At 39.4% G+C, this 20,876-nt stretch overlaps 1 protein-coding gene across 2 annotated transcripts in view; it reads left to right on the top strand.

The window, feature by feature from the left end:
- The first annotated feature begins 506 nt into the window (after positions 1-506).
- The window catches only part of LOC127637917 (zinc finger C3H1 domain-containing protein), a 46,422-nt gene continuing 26,052 nt past the window's right edge, over positions 507-20,876 (top strand). The window contains exons 1-18 of one of the 2 annotated variants that reach the window (XM_052119166.1): positions 507-1,130; positions 2,859-3,245; positions 3,342-3,415; positions 4,237-4,531; positions 4,639-4,847; positions 8,460-8,580; positions 8,732-8,793; positions 8,876-9,073; positions 9,144-9,305; positions 9,399-9,536; positions 9,871-9,983; positions 11,914-12,021; positions 12,111-12,285; positions 13,855-13,986; positions 14,074-14,640; positions 17,270-17,379; positions 17,476-17,607; positions 17,684-17,805. In XM_052119166.1, the coding sequence (XP_051975126.1) occupies positions 695-1,130; positions 2,859-3,245; positions 3,342-3,415; positions 4,237-4,531; positions 4,639-4,847; positions 8,460-8,580; positions 8,732-8,793; positions 8,876-9,073; positions 9,144-9,305; positions 9,399-9,536; positions 9,871-9,983; positions 11,914-12,021; positions 12,111-12,285; positions 13,855-13,986; positions 14,074-14,640; positions 17,270-17,379; positions 17,476-17,607; positions 17,684-17,805 (3,541 nt within the window). In that variant the 5' untranslated portion in view covers positions 507-694. The remainder of the gene's footprint in view (positions 1,131-2,858; positions 3,246-3,341; positions 3,416-4,236; positions 4,532-4,638; positions 4,848-8,459; positions 8,581-8,731; positions 8,794-8,875; positions 9,074-9,143; positions 9,306-9,398; positions 9,537-9,870; positions 9,984-11,913; positions 12,022-12,110; positions 12,286-13,854; positions 13,987-14,073; positions 14,641-17,269; positions 17,380-17,475; positions 17,608-17,683; positions 17,806-20,876) is intronic. The other variant, XM_052119167.1, reaches the window with a different exon arrangement.

Below are 20,876 nucleotides of genomic sequence, written 5' to 3' on the forward strand. Positions count from 1 at the left end.
TATTATGAAACCCAAAGTTGTTGTCCCTTGAATATGTTACTAACTTCTTTATCTTGTATGCAAAATTATTCATCCACAAGCATAAATGGCTTATGCCTTCCTCTTTTTCTTGCTGAATTTAACCCTTAGACTTATAAATAACAGAAAAAGTAAAAGTTTTTTGATGCACTATGATGACTTATTGAAAGATATGATTTAACCTTATTGTTGTGCTTTTCTTTTTTTGTGTATATAATTTGATATTTTGATGTCTGCAAATCCATAATATTTATTTTCTGTTTCTGTCATTATGATGGTTCATTGTAAGAGTTACAACCATGCTTCATTTCCCTGATCTTGTATGTAGCCTATGTATATATAAGTTCTGTAATAATAATAAAAAAAAAATAAAAAAAAATGTAACCGGCATGCACCTCGCGGTGAACACCGGTGATCGGCGCTGGGGAGATTTAGCTCATCTCGAATGAGCCTACGACCATTAAATGGTTTTGAAATATCGCGATATTGAGATCTGAAACGGCAGGGAAGAGCGTGCTATTGCGCGATACTGAAATGTGAAACAGCAGTTCGTGATGTCAAACTGAAAGCTGCTTATCCGAGTATTTGACTTTCCCTGACGCAACGCGTGTGGTTCAATCTTAATTGTCAGCATGAATCGTTATTAAACGCATGTAATTTTTAGCCAGGTTCAGTAATGGAGGTGAATTCGAGCTGTGCGTCTCCTAAAGAGGAGGGCGAGCTGGAGGACGGCGAAATCTTCGACGATGAGCCGCAGACGCAGCGGCAACAGAATGTTCGGCCTCCGCGACGCACCCGAACCAGTCGAGGCATGATGAACAAGAGAGCGCGTTTACCCGGGCCTATGGTCAAAAACAACGTTATAGTACCGATAAGAACTAATTTGCCCGGGCCCATGATCCCCACCTCCCCGCATACAGCCTTCCCGCCTGGACTTCGGCCGATCACAGGGCACGGACAGGCCGCGCCGCGTTCCGGCTTCTGGGAGCGCAGCCACGGCGCGCTGGGCCGCTTCAGATACCGCATTCACCACGCGTCAGACTGGACTCGAGACTGGCCAGAGCGATTCTCCGAGAACCACAGCGGCAGAACCGAATCTCCATGCAGGAAACGTATCCTTACATCACACACTCACTACGCTGACTCAGTAATATGGTGATAGTTGTTATTCTAAAACTCTTTTATTTACATTATATAATTATGATCTTCATAGTACCACGGTGCATCTCAGAGTTCCATATAACTGTGGTTTTGTATATATATCCTCGTAAATTTGTAATACTATATCGTTTTTTCTCTCTCAGCGAAATACCATGTAATTACCATAGAACATGAATGGGGTAATCATGTAGTACTATAGATTTACCATTATTCAGTGTCATTCTGTGTTAAATAAACCAGAAGTACCCATCTCAAAAATGTGGGTTTGATCATTTTTTGAGGTGTAAGAAAGACAAAATATTAAATTCTGTATGAACAGAGTAATACGTTATTTGGTTTCTCAACCCCTTTATCCATGAACTAATATCTTATGGATTTTTGGGTTCCATGCCTTGTTCACTGGGTAAAGACAAATCATTTTTAAAGCAGGATTTTTAATCACGTGGGGTTGAGGACTTAAAAGTCTTTACAGCACCATTTTCTGTATAGCTGCTTTGAAATTTTGAATCAGAGGATGAGAAACAGGGTGGGAAAAGGTCATAAATCACTAGATTTTAAAAGTTTTGTGTTTTGTGAAAAGCACTGTACATAGAAAAATGACTTTACTGTTTTTCAGTAAAATGAATTTTCCTCCTATTTGGAGCAATCCTAGGAAAGGAGTTCTACCTATATTAAGGCTCTATATATTAAAACTCAAAGATGTGGGCCTTAAGTGTGACTCCATGCTGATTGATGAATTTGACCAATTTACCTGATTTTAGGTTTTTAATTTGTATTGTATTCTTTATTTTTCATTTAATTTGGGGTACTGAAGGATTAATTTGGGGTACTGAAGGAAATAACAAGATGAAGGATTCATCTTGTTTTTTGTACTTAAGACGTTGTTTTTGTTGGATGAGAAAAACTAGCTTCATTCCATGTGACCCACGCTTTATTTTTGGCCATTGAAAATGAGTAAAGTATAACAATTTATTGATGGACCCACACTGAGAGCCCAATATCTCTGGGATTTAACAATGTAAGGCCTTAAATATGAGGAAAACAAATGGAAAGTTGATTCAGAACCATCATTTAAAAGGATATTAAGATCTTTAAATCCGAAACCGTAAACATCAAACTCTATCTCGCATACACCCAAAGCCTCACACTAACCATCAAACAAAAAAGTTTGGGAATATGTGTTGGTAAGAGCAGTTTGATAGTAGTGGTTCGATGTTGAGTAGTGCTCTTCAACACTTTTGTATCATTTTCCCATTGAGTCCCCTTTAGTTTTTCTCAAAGTTTGTTGCACAAAACACTTATGTAGTTTTTCATGACCATTTTCCACCCTTTCTCTTACCCTTACAATTATTATTTTGCTACTGTACCTCATAAGACCTCAATTATTTACTTCTGAATGTTTTAAACAGTAGTGTGCTTCATCAGAGGGCCTCAGCAATTTTCAGAGGGTGAACAAGAGGACTTAATTTTTTTATTTTTTTATCTTTAAATGACAATTAAAAAAAAAATCGAGATCAATATGGTCTACTATATAACATTCCTCTTCTGAATAACTTGTTATTTAAGAACAGAGTTCTTGCAACTTCTTTATACAGAAAATGAACATACTGTGCACAGTACACAGGCTGCATACTGCAGAAACAGGCCGAGTTATGGAGATCTTAACCGCTGATGTTCAGAGAAAGCAGGTGGCAGATGTGTGGTGAAGTGGACAGTTGCTCCTAAAGTAGAGACTGTGGATGAGAGCTTTGAAGATCTGCTGCTGAAGTACAAACAGATTCAGGTAGAGCTTGAATGCATCCGCAAGGAGGAGCGAATGGCCCTGAAAGACGAGGACACACATGATCAGCGCTCGGCAGGCACCAACAGCGACCTGCCGAGCGTCACGATAGAGGAGACCATTTCTGCTGTGACGGAGCAGAAGAAAATGTTTCAAGCGTTCAACATCAAACTGCTCAGACAGAAGCTGTTGAGCCCTGCTGAACGAGACGCACTCAACAGCAGAAGCGCTCCGGAGGTCCAGAGACAGGACAATGATGAGATGAAGGACACCAGTCAAGATGATGGTATCATTAAGAAAATCCTGATTCAACAGTTCTTCATCAATTCCTTTGAAATTGTTATCAGATCAATGTTCTCATCAGATTTTGTTTTTCTCTTAGATGTGAAGGATGAGTCAGAAGCAGATCTCAACATCTCTACTGTGAGTGAAGTGTTCACAGTTGCCCACAACAAGGTACATGTTTATTTTTACTGGTTAAACACTTTACACCAATAGGGGTTGAACCTTCTAAAATAATTCTCATTTTCATCAGTTAATGAAAGGAGGTTTTAAAGGAATAATTAATCTGAAAATATGTAAATTTACTCACACTTGTGTTGTTCCAAACCCACTTGGCTGAAGAAAAGTTTTCAGACACCTTTCAAAATACATACAAATATAAGGGATAAAAGATCATATTTTTGTATTTAGTATAAAATAACTTCAGAAGCTACATAACATACTGACATATATCCCATAAAACAAAATTATAACAATCCATTCAAATCATCCAGTTCAGAAGTAAAAAAAAAAAAAATCTGTGACCTTCTTGAGCATCAATGAATGTTTGCACCTTTTGTAGTAGTTGTCGTAAGTGTCAAAATCTGGATGTCACATGGATAGCCACTGCTGGGAACAACTCAAATGTGCAGAAGATGCTGGGAAACCAAAGAATGTGAAGTACCTGGAGGATTTGTCTTTAGAACAGTAGACAGCTTCACTGCTCCGAACAAAACAGAGACTCCTCAACTATCACAAAAGATACAAACGTGCATTAATCATCAACACACCGTATTTAGAACCAATGGGATGTAAACTTTTGAAAAGGATTGTGTTTAAATACAGTTATGTTATCTTGTGGAATAAATGTAAAGATCTGTTGTCAAATAGCTTCAAGGCAATACTCATCTGATCCCTAAAATGATAAACATCTTGCAAATTCTGCAAGGGGGATGCAAACGTATGCGCTCAACTGTGCGTCATATTATCTCAGATTTGTTTTGTTGTTGGATCAGGTAAAGGAGGAAGAGGACGACTTGTCAGAGCTACAGCTGCGTCTCTTAGCTTTGCAGTCTGCAAGCAGGAAGTGGCAGCAGAAGGAGCAGCAGGTTCTGAAGGAGAGCAGGGAGAAGATCACTAAAGCTGTCAAAGTGTCTCAGGACAAGAGTAGCTCTCCATGTGACAGGAACCAGATGAACAGCAGAACAAACACTGTAGTGTGCAGATCACAGGACAGAGTCAGACCTGCAGCGAAACCAGCTCCAGACAAGACCAAACCAGCAGCCAAAGCAAAGAAACCTGCACACATGAGTAAGAAGTGTACACAGTATATTACACAGTGACATGATTTTGTCAGGGCTTCAGTCCCTGTTAATTGGCAGATATTTCCTGATAAGCATGCATGTGTTGTACTGCAGCAAAGCAGGCATGGAGGAAGCAGCAGCTGCGCACGTGGAAACTGCAGCATCAGAGACAACAAGTAGAGCAGAGACACAAACAAGAGGAAGAGGAGGAGAGGAAGAAGAGAGAGGATGAAATCCGGAAGATCAGAGATCTGTCTAATCAGGATGAGCAGTACAACCGCTTCATGAAGCTGGTGGGATCTAAACATCGCTCACGCAGCAAGGTCAGAGTCCTTGGCGCTCATCTGCTATTAGTTGGATAAAACATCACATTTTAAAAGAAACTGACACCAGCCCACGGAACAAATGTAAATTCTGTTTTTAGGGCATCTTTACACTAATTCCTCGAGTCCACAGAATTAAAAGAAAGAAATAAAAATGCATAGCTTGTGTTGTGCGCTTCAGAGTAGTGATGTGCCAAAACCAAAAAGTCTGGAGACAACATGCCAAAAACCCAAACCGAAAGTGCTTTATATACAGTATGTGTAATATTATAATAAAAAAAAAAAAAATATATATATATATATATATATATATATATATATATATATATATATATATATATATATATATATATTAAAGGGGTCATGACATGGTTTTTTTATTGTATTATTATGTTCCCTTAGGTGCAATTATAGTATTAATATATTTTTTTTAAGAAAAACTTTTAAAATCTAGTGATTTATGACCTTTTCCCACCCTGTTTCTCATCCTCTGATTCAAACAGTCTGTTTTGGGGGCGTTTTCCATTTAAGACTTCAGTGTTAACGCCCACTGTTATGATTGGCTAACGTCAGTGCCTATGTATCAATTATTGACGCTCCCAGCCAGAACAATATGCAAGTAAACTAAGTAAAAACACTGTGATTATTCATAATGAATGAAATTGCGCTTTAAAAAGTAGTTTAAAGTTTAAAATAGATTACTTACAGTTTGCGTCGTCGTTGTTCCCAGAATAGTCGGCACGGACTTATCTTTGAGCAACAGTTTTCTGGCAAAGCCAGCATCATATTGAGATTTGTTCTCAAAACAGTCATCCTTAAAATGTACAGAACAAACGCTTAAGTTAACCTTGCTGTGACTGGGACGTCCGCAAAAAATAAACTGCATCCATTTTTCCCTGACGTCTGGATCTTTCGGCAGCTTATTCAGAGGTTTTGTTTGACCACAGCCAGGAACAGCACATCTGTGTGGCATCGTAATTTTCCTGTGCACAAGTAGTCTCTGTCAGAGCTCGCTGTCCATCGACTGAACACTTGTGAGGCGCACGGCGATACTGAAATGAGCGTAGTTGTCTTGGCGCTTAAAGCGTAGTTATCTTGTGCTGGAGGCGGTCATATGCAAACGCTGGTACGTCACTTCTAACCGACACGTCACTTCTAACCATGAATCCAGAACGAGCTGTATTTTGAGCTTGATTAAATAAATGATTCGTTTAGAATGGGGAGGACGTCTTAAAATATTAAACTTGCAGGACGTTTTAATGATACAAAGACCTCTTATATACCAAAAGATCAAGGCAAATTTGGTTTCTCATGTCATGACCCCTTTAAGGGTGTAGCTGTTCTCTGTAAAAAAACGAACTGTACGGTTTGCCACCCACGATTCCGGAAGCATTGGCACCGCGGTTTACCTCAAGTTTATTGATGCATCTGGAGCACAAGGTTTTGTGAAGAAAATAAAGTGCCAAATAGACACGCACAGATACAACCTCTGCTAATGCACCTGAATGGATCTGTTTATGGAAACGCTCCGCCTGTATTTTACTTGGGTCAGCTTGATGACGTCACTGTTCTGCAAGTGTTGTGTGTAGTTGAACATTTTGATTTAAGCCGAAATCACCAGGGAAAGATAGCTCACGGCGCACGCAGAGCCTCAGATTAGCCGAAACTGCACACACTCGTTCGTTTTTAAGCAAGCACTCAGTGATATTTAGACAGGCATAAAACAATAACTATAGCAACTGGGGTGTTCATTGCTAACAATATGTTTCCCTACTCCGCTGAAGAAGATTTCCGCGTGTGATTAAAACATTCGCGCTGCATCACAACATCCCTCGTATCCATTTTAATAGTAAAGTTCCTTCTATAGTGATGTACTGCTTCGGAATATTGAATATGTGCAGTAGAGTTTGAAATGCATTTTATGTCAATGCATGTAGCGTTATAGTGCAAGTATTAAGTTAAAATGTTGATTGATTGATTAATTAGAGAAAAGGGTTTTTTAGTTAAAGACAAAGTAAAAAATTAACCATGGTTTTACTGTAGTAACCATGACAGCCGTCTCCATGGTTTTCTTTTCAGAAATCATTGTTTTGCTACAAATAACTGGTTTTACAGCAGTAATACTGTTACTTTTGGGAATGTAGACTTTAATAGGCAACTAGGTAATGCAAATACCAACAGAATGTGCATTTTCCATTTCACCACAGTGTGCTTTCATAATCTTTCATTATCATAATCTGAGAGTTTTTGTGCTGCTGCACTCTTTCTGGTGGACACGCATGCACTGTACAGATGCACATCTCAATTATAAGAACAATCTTATTACCATCAATATATATTTAAACATTAGCTGCTAATTACATATTTTTGCATAAAATCCTGCATTTTCTTCATGTCAGTGTCTCTGTAACTAACTTGATTTTAAAGTAACCGTTTTTGTTCAGTTTTTCGACCGTTTTTGGCGGCCACAATTTCTGGGCATCCCTACTTCAGAGTGAACATGTGATGCACTATTCTATGTACATGTGCAGGGCTCATGATGATTTCAGTGCTCTGTTCAGTAGATACAGTCCTACTTTCACAGAAAAGTAGATGACAGCATCTCTCCAGATTTGTAATGAGGTAAAAATGGTAAAATACCAAGGCTCTTGGTGAAAGTGCAGTAAATATTTCTGAAATGTATTACTAGATTTGAATTAAACAAATGTAATCCTCAAAAAAAGGTAATAATTCAGAATTGTAATAATAATATTATTGAACTTAAACGAGTTGATAGTTTTTGCACACACTGTAATTTTGTTTTAGTGCTGTCAATTAAAATGTTCCTTCTTAGGAAAGAAAACAAAACAATATATAACAATATAATGTTTTATTACAATTTTCCAAACAAAACTGTCCACAATCTCAAGATAAAAATGCATTAAAATATCACCAATTCAAGTAATGTTAAACGTATCCCAAAGTCTAAGTGGGAGTTTGACTAATTGATAGAACTAGTCTCCACATAGTTTGCATATTCCCGCCGTGCTTCTTTGATAATTGTGCCCTACATGTGATAGGCTGAAAAATACTTGATTTCTTAGTCCCATCTGTGCTTATTTTGTACATCAAACAGCATTAAAAGGTGGTTTCTCCATCATAATATGGAACGCATGCTGTAGTGCATTCATTCTGACAGCTGTAGTTTGTAGTAAAATATGTTTTGTAAATATAGATTTTGATTTAATATGTTTTGTTGTATTGGTGCATATAAATGAAAATCGCATTCTTCCTTGGGTATATTTGGTGATCTTTATTTCTTGCATTAAACATTTTGAAGCCATTTCTGAGCAAAAACATTAATAGAAATATATATTGAATTGTATCAATAGGCTGAAAATATCTAATATATATATTTTTTTGTAGCCGGTTCGCACAACCCTAGTACACGAACAAACAAAAATTCAGCAGACAGATGCAAGAATGCGTCTGACACAATTATGTTATTTTGTTAAAATTAATTAAAAAAAACACACACTTTTAATCTTTCTCATTCATTTGATTAATCTGCCTAAATGTATCAAATTGAATAGGGATGAAAAGAATGTGATGTTTTTATGTGACATCTTCCAGTCTTCAGATGCTGATCAGAGGAAACTGCTTAAACAGAGTCTGGACACATCAGGAAACCTCTACCAGTATGATAACTATGATGAGGTCGCTATGGATACTGACAGTGAAACAAACTCACCAGGTACTGAAGACTAGTAATGTACTAGGGAAACACAAGTCTCATGGGAAACACAGTCAGAAAAATATAGTTCTTATCTAAACCGTTTTCATTCAGGATTTAGCTAGAAAACATCTTTCAAACATGAATCTGAATTGAATTGTTTTGATTGTAGCCACATCCCCAACACATGATGTATTTCCTGTGTTTCCTCTGGAGTCCACACCTCTCAGACAGGTACATTAACCCTCTTGCCTCATCTCATCTCAACTCCACATTCTTATTTGTCTGATGGTAATTTTGTGTTGTTTTGTGTCAGGGTTTGGAGCAGCACTATCTGCAGCAGATGGAGTTTGTTCGTTCAGCTCCTTGTCCTCCTTTGCCCCCGCTGCCACCCCCAGATGAAGCAGAGCCACCACCGAAGCCTCCATTTGCTGATGAGGAGGAGGAAGAGGAGATGCTGCTGAGAGAGGAACTGCTCAAATCCCTGGCGAACAAGCGCGTTGTTAAAGCAGAGGTAACGGAGCGTCACAGGACATGGGTTCCTGTGGAATGTAATGTATATAACACTGCTATTCTCTCTGTAGGACGCATCCAGTAGCAGTGGTCCACCCTCTCCTGCTCTGAGACCAGCAGTTCAGCCCAACACCTGGAACAACCTCACTGCAGTTAGCCTCAACACTGTCATCTCGCACGCACGAGCGCTCAAGTTTGTGCGGGGTCATCCTGCTCCTAAAGCTCCGTTTGTGGTGAGTGTCACCGTTACATACCCAGAGATATAACATCAGGCAGGTGCACATGTTCAAACTCTTTTTTTGTAAATTCTCTTTTCTTTTGTAAAGTTGCCTCGGCACAAGACCGTGGTGGTGTGTCTGAACGCGTCTGACGACAGCGACTCTGACGGCGAGAGCTGCAATCCTGCTCAGAGTGTGTTCGGAGGGCTGGAGTCCATGATTAAAGAAGCACGCCGAACTGTAGAGGTGTGTAAAGTAGCACTTGGGGCACTTGAGCACTAAGGCCTTGCTCAGACTGCCCAAATTTGATTTCATCACTTGTGATTAATAGTGTGGACAGTCTTTCTGAAAAAAAATCTGATTTGCCTGCAGTCTGAACATAGCCAAAGACAGATTTAGTTGTAAAATCAAAAAACAAGTGCACAAAAAAAGAAAATGTGGAACACTTTACAAAGAGTGCATGAAAAATGTCTCATATGTGTGTATGAGTTGAGAATGAATGTTATGCAAATTGTTTAGACTATGTTTGATCAACTTCAGTCTGAATAACATGATCATTTTGATGATATTTTGTTTTCAGGCAGCCAAACCTAATCATTCAGTGTCAGAGAAGAACAACCCAGTGAAGAGTGCAGAAGCACTGCCTGATGTTAAGAAGGTGGAGTATCGCTGGCTAAGGGAGGACATGAGCAGGTAAAGCCGACAGTTGTGGTGAAATTTAATTGGGGAAAAAACAGAAGTCTGGTTTTCTCTCTCGCATAGTTAGAAGAACCATAAAAACACAAAGTAGTTCATGAAGACGTGCAATAGCTCTGTGAATCACAAAATGTACAGCGCCAGTGCATTAGTGAATGGTGCGGCTCTGTTGACACATACACACAGGCTGGGGATGCACTTGTGGCTATTTTTACGCCCGTTTCACACATACTCCGTGTGCAGTGCGTATGCGGTGCGTATATGGTACAGGAGCAGCACGCGCTATAGTGCTTTCACATATGCTGCGTTTGCAGTGGACTACTGATCCGCAGTTTCTGTGTGCCACAAAATCAAAAATGTGTAAGGAATTTTGATTTTAAATCCAAACGTTAACTTTGAGATTGTTTAAGGCATTGAAACAGTATGAAAATAAATTTTAATCATTGTGATTCTTTGTTTACATGTAGTTCGAGTTGTTGACAGAAGAAAAGCTATCGCGCTATATCTGTTGCTAAGAAGGAGACGCATTTGGGTTCACTGTCTTTTTTTAGGTTAAAAAAAATCATATATGATGGGATTTTGCAACTTTTGGGACTATAATCATACTTTTGTTTTTCTTGACCCTGTAATTTAGTAACTGAAGAACACATTAACTGTAATTATGCGTATATGATGAAATTATTACAGTTTCTTGTCAATCTATGTCTATTTTAATGTGAACAATGCGCTGCCACTTTAATTCAGTGCGGTGCAGCACAGCTAAAATAGACTCGGTGCAGAAACGATCGCTGCACTGCTGTATACGCACCGCAACTGGAACGGATCGACGGACTGCATCCGCGTGCAGTGTAAAAGCTCTAACCTGTTAACATGGGTACCGCATACACACTGCAAACGGAGTATGTGTGAAACGGGCGTTAGCCTTCACAGCGGTGCACAATATTTGAGCGCTAGTCAAGAACAGCATCTCAGATGTAGATATACTCAATAGTTTGGTTATTTTATAATATGCATTTAGAATGACACTGGAGGAGCATTTTACCTGAATTTGAATAAGAAGCGAATGAAACTACTGTGAACTTGCCTACAAACAGACACTTCAGGACTTCCTGGAGAGATCAGAATGTCAAAATAAAAGTATGAGGGTTTATAAAGTGCACGATTTATATATATATATTACTGTTAAATTTATTTAAAAATTAAAAGTCAAAAATAATTGTATTATTAGGGCTGTCAATCGATAATTTTTTAATCGAATTAATTACATGGTGTCCCGATTAATTAATAGCATTCCTACTTAATACATTTCTGGTAACATTGAGACACACATTAAACAGCTCTTTACTCCCTCATTCCATCTTTGTTACCTCTCCCTAATTTCATCCTTGAACACACACTGTATCCTTCATGGCTACACTTTGTACTTCCCATGGCCACGAAATAATGCTAAATCAACTTGAGCAGTTTAAATGTGTTACATTTTATAAGAAGCAATAATTAATGCTTGATTAAATAGAAGTAATCACTTCCTTCTAAAATTTGAATATTCAGGGAATTAAGAATAAAAATGCACATTTGAATGCTAAATGAGCATTTGAATTTTGGATCTGTGCCAAACACTGACAATGACTTAAGCCATTCAGGCCGATTGCAATCTTGGGCTAAAACAGATGATGGGCCAGGAATGAAACCGAATGTGGATGCCTCGAGACCTGTTTGAAAGGCTCAGTTTCCATTTAAATGGACAAAGTGTCTAAAAATGTATCGCCCCTGCATGAAACACTGGGAAAAAAAAAAAAGAGAGATGGCGCTACATTTAAAGACGTCATTTAATCATTTTGGACTGTAGCAGAAGATTAAATGCATAAAAAGCATCATGGATGAGAGGTTATGAAGTGCTGTTAAACACTGATGTGATTTTCTGCAGTGGGGAGAAGCAGAGATTGATAGTGTCCTCATCTCCTGTGGACTCTGACTCGGAGCTGGACATCAGAGGAAGAGCAGCAGACCTGCAGGAGAAGTTCAATCAACACAAGTGAGTCCATCTCTGTTTTACAGGTTAAGACACATGCACTCATACAGACGAATGTATCTCTGTGAACATTTCCTGTGTTTTATATGCAGAGCTCAGCTGAGTCAAGATGAGTCTCTGTTGAAGCAGCTTCTGCAGCAGGAAATTAAGAAGAAAGAGTCTCTGAAAGCAGCCGAGGCAAAAGTGATTCGACTCAAAGAGCAGATGCTGGCATCGGAGAAGATTGTGAGTGCCAATAGAGTCCTGCTCAAGAAACTACAGGAACAGGTGTGTGTGGGTATTAGATGTCTTTCAGTTGCATTTAGTTCAATCATGCTGCTTGTTCAGTAGAGGTGTGCAGTTAGTTTTCTAAGGAATGAACATATTATTTTCACCTTGTGTACAATACAATGGGCGAAGAAAAATAAGTTGAATTACAATGGAAGGACTTGATAGTAGGTTCTTTTGACAACCACCAAGAACACCCTAGCAACTGAAAAGCAGTGTTCTAAAAAGCAATGCCCTGGCAACAGGGGTTCGACCAATGTTTTTCCAGTACCCCAATTCTTTCCACACAATGAGGTAAAGATATTCTGAACTAATTATGCAAAAAAACAACACTGGGATCAGATTGTATTTCTCTGTTAAAATAACAGCATCTACAGATCTACTATGCGGTGTCTCTCGTTGAAGGCTGTTGGAGAGAGGCAATGTGTGCGTAGCGCGAAAAGGCATTAATGAAGCGCGTTCGATGTTGGAGAAAAATATTCAAGGATTTGGTGCTGAAAGATTAGTGCTATCAATGCCCGGAGCTCTTGCGATATACACAGCTCCATTGTTTTGTCGCACTGCTAACCTAAAGTGTAGAAACGGTGAGCTGGGGCAACCGTTGTCATAATGGAACAAATCCGCTAATTGGTGACTGCTGGCAGCATAGAGTATTGTGATGTTTATTGCAACTTCAGTATCTAAATTCTTACCTTTTTTAAAACAGCTTTTCCTCTCTTTGATGCAGCTTTCTCCCACTGCTTACCTCCTTCCAACTTCTCTCCCACATATACAGAGTACAGTGTTGATTGGCCATTTACTCTAACCAGTCCGATAATACTGTGGGTGGGACACTGAGAATACAAGCCGTAACCTTTCAGAGAGAGGCAGTGGCATCAGAGCCAATGGAACGCATTTAAAAATGTATTAGCAATCAGATCGGACAAGATAACCATTTTAAAAATTTTAATATCGGATCCCTACTGATTCCAGTCAGGTCTCCTAAGCAAACAAATTGGCCCAGTTGCTAGGGTGGGTAGAGTCACATGGGGTAACCTCCTCGTGGGGGTATAATGTGGTTCTTGCTCTCGGTGGGGCACGTGGTGAATTGTGTATGGTTGCTGTGGAGAATAGCTTGAAGCATCCACATGCGCTACATCTCCGTGGTAATGCGTTCAAGACACGTGATAAGATACACGGATTGACTGTCTCGGACGCGGAGGCAACTGAGATTCATCCTCCGCCACCCAGATTGAGGCGAGTCGCTATGCCACCATGAGGACTTAGAATGCATTGGGAATTGGGCATTCCAAATTGGAGAGAAAATACAAAAATATCGGATCCCTACTGATCCCTGCGATAATCAGTCAACCCCTACTGGCAACCACGCAGAGCTCCCCAGGTACCACCTAGCAACAAACCAAGACATCCTATCTACTGCAAAGCTACACACTACAAAATACTCAGAACACTTGAGCTACTTTCATTGCAGTGCCCTGGCAGCATTCTAGGAACATGGTGTTCAATTGCAGTTGAAAACTGAGTGTTTGAGTGATATGTGAACTGTCTAATGTGAGGCGTTATCTACAGATTCAGCGAGTTCAGCACCGTGTGACTGTAAAGCAGCATCAGTCTGAAAAGCTGGAGAAAGATCTGGCTCAAGAAAAGGCTGCTACTGGTCCTGCTGCAGTAAAACGCAGCAAATCTGCTGCAGTCTACTCGGTGAGAGCTACAGAAAACACCAAACCAGAAAAGATTGAATGAATCGGTTTTAATCTGTCACAGTGAAAATGTTTGTTTGTTTTGCAGGCGGTAAAGGTTCGGCGTTTGGATTACTCAGATACACATTATGCAGAGCTCATCACGCAGAAGAAGCGTTTGCAGCAGCTGGAGTCTGAATATGCCCTCAAGATTCAAAAACTAAAAGAAGCTCAGGCGTTACGACAGGCCGAGCCACGACCCACTGCTCCACAGACAGCCAGCACGCTGTACCCATTGCCGCAACCCTCGCTTCATGATCTGACGCAGGATAAACTCACCCTGTCCAGCGAGGACGTGGAGGCCGAGGACGAAGAGCAACAGCAGCAGGTTCCCGTTGCAGTGACGTCCTCGAACCGCCGGCGATCGTTCCATGAATCCGGCTCCTTCACCAAACCCAAATTGTGCCATCTGGACATGCCCGCTGCATTGCCCGTGCCCGTCAAACACACTAAAGTATCTTCGTACAGCACAGCTGATCTGCCAACACTGCTGCTGGGACTGAATGTGCAGGACCTGCGGCAGAGGTACCAGCACTGTGCTGGACTCTCAGTGCTTCTGCAGGAGGAGATGAGCTCTCTCTGCGGTGTTGTGGATGACAGAAAGCATCTCGGGAAGGTGAAGTAAAAAAAGCTAGTAGGCTCACTTTGATGGACTTTTGATTGTAGTGATATTAAAGGGGACATATTATGCAAAATCCACTTAAAAAAAAAGATCTATATTTTTTAAACATAATTATGTGTCCCCAGTGTGTGAAGACAACCACAAAATGGTAAAAGACCATCCCCTCATTTCATTTCTTTCCTTTCCCATCAATAAAAAACAGTGTCTCCGAACGAGCCGTTTGCAACCCCCTATGACGTCAAAAGGGGGAAGGTACCGCCATGGCTGGCAAAGAGATCTGCCCTAGTAGCGAAGATCCACCCTTATTAAAACATGAGCGAGCATATTTTTATCCTCTCTAGAGCCGCTTGTGCTTATTCCATAACAATGAAGGTGTAGCTGTTTTGGTTAAAATATAAACTGATTGGCGTCCTCCACAGTCCTGCTTGAGTGGTCATGCAATGCAGATTTTCTGTGTAATAAAACCAGTCATTATTTCAAAAATGGTTATGAAACGATAGTGGTATTTTAGACAGCTATAGCTGTTTTTCATGGCAACAGCAGGAAAGGCACAGCCCACTTCCAGAAAGGGGCGTGGGGAGTAGCAACTCCTTTGCATTTAAAGCTACAGACACTAAAACAGCCCATTTGGAACAGGGCGACAATATGGGGAACGGTAGAATAAATCATCTGTGAGGTATTTTGAGCTGAAACTTGAGACACTTCCTGGGGACACATGAGACTTGTATTACATTGTGTAAACAGGGGCATAATATGTCCCCATTAAGTAGTGAACAAGTGACCAACTAGTGTGCATTTTTGCTGACACCAATCTACACTTTAATCGAGTGTCATGACGTAATCTTCGCTGCAAGTTTCTGACGTCACTACACTGTAGACAGCTAGTTCATAGGCCCATATCTAGAAAGTGTAGACTGTTTCTTTAACTATAATGGAAGTGATCTAGCATGCAAATAACAGAATTCAATGAAAAAAACTGAAATGTATCCAAATGAATGTGAATCACAACGAAATAAGACTTGAATCGAGAGCTAGTGAATCAGAATCTGGAAATCTATATCAACACCCAGCCCTTTACAGTATTACCAGTGTTGCCTGATTCACCAATGAATGACCGTTATGAGCCACTTTTTTTTAAGGAATAGTTTATCCAAAAATGAAAATTCTGTCATAACACATTTTTTCCTGGTTCAAAAACAGTCTACGGTGGTGGCTGATATACATGTCATTCACACAAGTTGGTTTATTTTTTATTAGATTTTTTTTAAGGTGCTATGGGGAATCACTAAATTACCCTATTGAGTACTTATGAGTTAAGCTCCTTACTGACTTGTAGTGAAAATGTTCTTCAATTATGGCATTTGAAATGTCATAACCTCAGGTAAGACTATGGATGCTTCCTCTTTACCCTGGTAATGAGTAATATGAAATAATTAATTAGATATATTATAATAAATGGAAAACTGTCCAATAGATTCTCTCTGAGAGATTATTTAATATTAAACGATAACATTTCTGTTATAGTTTACCATTGATACATTTTTGCAATGGTGATGATTTGTAGTAGAGCTGCACAATTAATTGAAATAAAATCGAAATTGCGATATGACCTTGTCATTATTAAACCGCAAAGGGCAATGATTTGAATAAATCAAAAGTCTGCTCGTGTCGCTTGCTTCAAAGTTATGTGATCTGTCCTGTCTGTATTGTGCATTATTACAGTGTTTTTTTAGATCTCGTGCCCTGAGTAACAGATGTGTACACTAACTTCATGCAGATGTTCCCAAAATAAAAGCTTGACCATATCAATCGCATAGTAATGCCCTGTGCAAAATTTTATTACAGAAAGATATTACTTTTGTATTATCTTAATAATAATCAATATATAATTTTAATATTGTAACAGTATAATATTTAAGTTCACTGGGTTCCAAAAATAATGATTAATTGAGCTGAGACCCTATTACAAAGTGTACAGGTATGTGAATGCAGTTTTTTTTTTTTTTTCACTTAATTATATTTGTTTGTTTTGTGGTTGAAGTGAAAATGAAGTGTGAACCCTCAGAAAAGCCAAAGAGCAGTAGAACATGGGGAAAAAATTACCAAATTGTGGTCAAAAGGAATCACTTACAAGTTTTTGTTTATCATATCGCAGCCCTAATTTGTACTTTGATACATGGCACAGTGTTGTCTCTACTTCGTCAGTGCTGTTTATTATGTCATGGTTGTCTTGTCACTTCATAGTGCTTTAAAGGTAAAAAAAACCCTTCTCTGTTCAATTGGGTCACATAGTTTTGTGGTCTCTGCCGCAATACCAAGGGTAGCTTTGTTGACAAAGCGATGCTCACACAAATTATCTGCACTGAGCTACCCTGTGGGGACACCGGTTGACAGCTGTGAGGATCACTTGTGTGCGTAGTTCTGCAGTGGCTCCAACGACACTCGCGTGAAATTAAGCTTCAGTTGCCCCGCAGTATTTATTTTTTTAGATGAGAAGCAAGTTTAGCGGTGACTCGCTGAACAGAGTATGAAAATCATTTTGTTTCCACCTAAACATTTTCTATAGAGATGATCATGTTTATGTGCAATCACAATAAACACTTAAATATTGTTTCTTATGCAGGTCGTGCAGGTGGATTTTGAACCAATGGCAGCTCATCAGACCCGAGTGGAACCAAAATCGGAACCATTGGGACCATATCACAGTCCTTTACTAGTCTTTAAATCATACAGGTCTGACGATTGTTTCACTCTGACCTCATAAACGACCTCATAAACTATCATCAATCAGTTCATTTGTTTTATTCACATGCACTATTAAACATTCAGGTTCAGCCCATATTACCGGACTAAAGAGAAGCTTTCACTGCGCTCCGTGACCTACAGCAATGTTATCGAGCCAAAGAAGTGTTTCTGTCGCTTTGATCTAACTGGCACGTGTAACGCTGACGACTGCCCATGGTACGTGTGGACACATCTCACTGTATGAAGGTTTACAGTGTTTTCACTCTTGTCACTGACGTGACGTGTGTTTCAGGCAGCACATGAGGAACTGCACACTGACAGAGAGTCAGTTCTTTCAAGATATCCTTTCCTACAGCCTGCCTCTGATTGGCTGCCTGGAGACCAGCTGCACCAGTGACATCAGCAGCGCCACAGGTAACGTCATGTAATGCGTTTGGGTAAGAGCTATGTATTTTACTATGTAAACATGTATCGATGTTTTTAAAAGGTGCGCTTTTAACTTGAGACAGCATCTTAAAAACTACGCACTCATGGCACAAGAAGCTAAAAAAAAAAAATTTAGATGTGATGCAGTGGTCAAAGATGTCTGTCTAGCACAGACATCTTCGCAGGGGCACTCCACTGTGGAAGGCTGCAAATTAGGATCCCTTTAGCTTCGAGGGCCACTCTCTTATTTTGTTTATTATTTATTCAATTCAAAGTACACTAAATATGCTGTTTTAATATATTGTGGAGACATAATTTACCAGATTAAAATAAAACATTATATATTAAAGTTATATTATTGAGAAAGAGTGCCGTATGTTCAGCTATTCATCACGGACCACAGGTAATCACAGCCGTGCTGATAAATGGACAATACAGCGCATGTGTGAGTGTGATATTGCTTTTATACAACAGTTCAACAAACAAGTAAATAAATGAATAAAAGCAAAGGACTGCCCAAACAAAAACGCTTTTGTGTTTAGACCTACTTTCTTATGCCACAGAGCTGCTGCTGCTATTTTGAAAGATGCGCCCAAGCCTCTGTTATTAATTCAAAACCACACTTTACAAATATTAAAGATATCTTGGGCTGTTTCTAACAAGTTATTGGAGAAACAAAGATGTCTGTGTGTATGAGGGAGACAAAGTGACTAAAGGCCATAGTATACTTCGGGGGTGCACATTGTGGATCGCTACGCACAATGTAAATTGCGTCATCAGCAGAGCTACGCACCGCCTACATTTCTTTTGACTCATGCAGTCCTCGGCTGTGCTGCATCTGCGCATGCGCTGGCCATTGACTGTACTTAAAGAGTGTCACAAAGCAGTTGTAGTGCGCAGGCGTTGAACGCGTTCCTGTTTGTTCGCAGTCAGAAAAGTATACTTGGAAAGGCAACAAGGTCAGCCTGGCCCGATCTGATCTGGAACGTGCAAAAATGAAGTATACCTGGGCTTTAAGAGTGTGAATTTATATGTTACAGTGATGAACATGCTGAAGCTGTAAATTTAACTCTATTCCTCAGGTGTAGTGTGATAGTAATGGGCTCTGTTCATGAAGTAATGCTGTCATACATACTATTTGAATTATCCTATGAGTATTTAAATCACGTCAAGTGTTTTGTTGTCTGAGAGAAAACATGAAGGATGCTAGCGTCATTTACATATTCCTTGTGGAACTCTTATTTGGACAGCGTTCTCCTCCACCATGTTGAAAGTTTGTGTGTTCTCTCAACACAGAAACTTGTTTCAGGTAGGCGCCCTCTGCGTGTTTGTTTACTTAGACAGTCGTGACTCTCAGCTGTGATCTTCAGTAATGCTGAAGCTGTAAGTTTAACACCATTTCTCAGCAATAGTGTAGTAGAAATCCGAGTGATCATGGAGCGAGAGACAATTTCAGACAAAAACTTTGGCATTGACTGACAGTGTCAAATTCAGCTCATCTTGCTCATAGCACACACCTGCTGGTGGCACTCTTGGAATGCCTCTCGTCCAATCAGATTCGAGGACTGGAAATAAATGTTGTATAAAGATATTGCACTTAATTCTTGTAAAAGTGTATTTGTGTTTTTTTTTTTTATGTTCTTAAGAAAGAAACACTGCGATATGAATGATCATGTAGGTTTTTATTGTTGTTCAAAGATCTACACTTTAACAAATAATGAAGCATTTGGTAGAATACATCTTAACACTGTTATTCAAGTTAAAATGTTTCTGTTGTTCCTGTTCAGGATGGGCATCTCTCTTGACTTTTTCAAATGGGTTTGTTATCCGACACCCGCAGGCTCGTGCTGTGGCGAGCTGGTGTGAAAGAGAGACTCTGGGTGCACGTTTGACTGAGCATGCACAGACTGACACAGCACTCATGTAGCAAAGTAGCCTATAATCCGATTCAACAGATTAAAATGACTGAAACTTATCTTGAAGAGTGACCCCTTAAAATGTGTTTTTATCATGACATCATGTGTGCTACAAAAAGATGGTTTGAAACATGTTAATATTGCCAGTTTAATTAAACGACCGCCAGTAAGAGTCAAGTCAATTTTATTTGTAATACGCTTTTCACAACACGCAGCTTTACAGAAAATCATGCATTAACAAACATTTTTTACTAATATCTATAGTCTTATAGTCATCATTGTGTAGTTTGATGAAATAGGATTATGAAGTGTGTATAAAAATAAATAATTAAATAATAATTGTATTTATAACCCCAGTGAGCAAGCTGAAGGCGACTGTGGCAGGAACACAAAACTCCATAAGATGTGGATTAATGGAGAAAAATTATCTTGGGAGAAACCAGACTCACTGTGGGGGCCAGTTCCCCTCTGACTAACATCATGAATATAATGACAATATTACTTATGTATAGTTAAAGTCATGGTTTAAAATTATTAAACTAAGTAAGGGTTAAGGGTCAGTGATTAAATATAGATTGTGTTTGAACTGTAAGATTAATGACCAATGTCTTTGATGTCCATCCTGGATTAACTGCAGTTAATATTTTTTATAAATTTGTTTATTGGAACACATCACATCAAATGACATAAATCTTGTGTGATTACATGTGTGACCATAATTTTTATTTTTTATATATAAACAGACATGCATGTAGAAAAAGGTAAAAAAGAGAATAATAATAACACATACAAAATGAACACCCACCCAATCTCCCACCCCAAGTTGGTCCACCTTTCTCCAATGTATCACATAAAACAACTTGTATCTGTACCTTGTACATTGTTGCAATAGTACAACTGGTTAGAAAATAGAAAAATGTTGCTTCTCTCTAAGTGGCAGAAGTCATAGCTACATTATCAAAATATGAGAGGTGAAGCTGCCATGTAGTGTAGAATTTCTCAGTTGACCCTCTAAAGGTGCGTACACACTGCCAGCAACTTTGTCGCTGCAGGTCGCCAGCGGCTGGCGGTGAAGTCGCTAGTTGGGTGTTCCCACTACTGGTTGCCTAGTAACGTTTATAAATGACATTCACGGATGTCATT

This window comes from Xyrauchen texanus, chromosome 46, assembly GCF_025860055.1.
Source record: "Xyrauchen texanus isolate HMW12.3.18 chromosome 46, RBS_HiC_50CHRs, whole genome shotgun sequence".
In the NCBI taxonomy this organism is placed as follows: Eukaryota; Metazoa; Chordata; class Actinopteri; order Cypriniformes; family Catostomidae; genus Xyrauchen; species Xyrauchen texanus.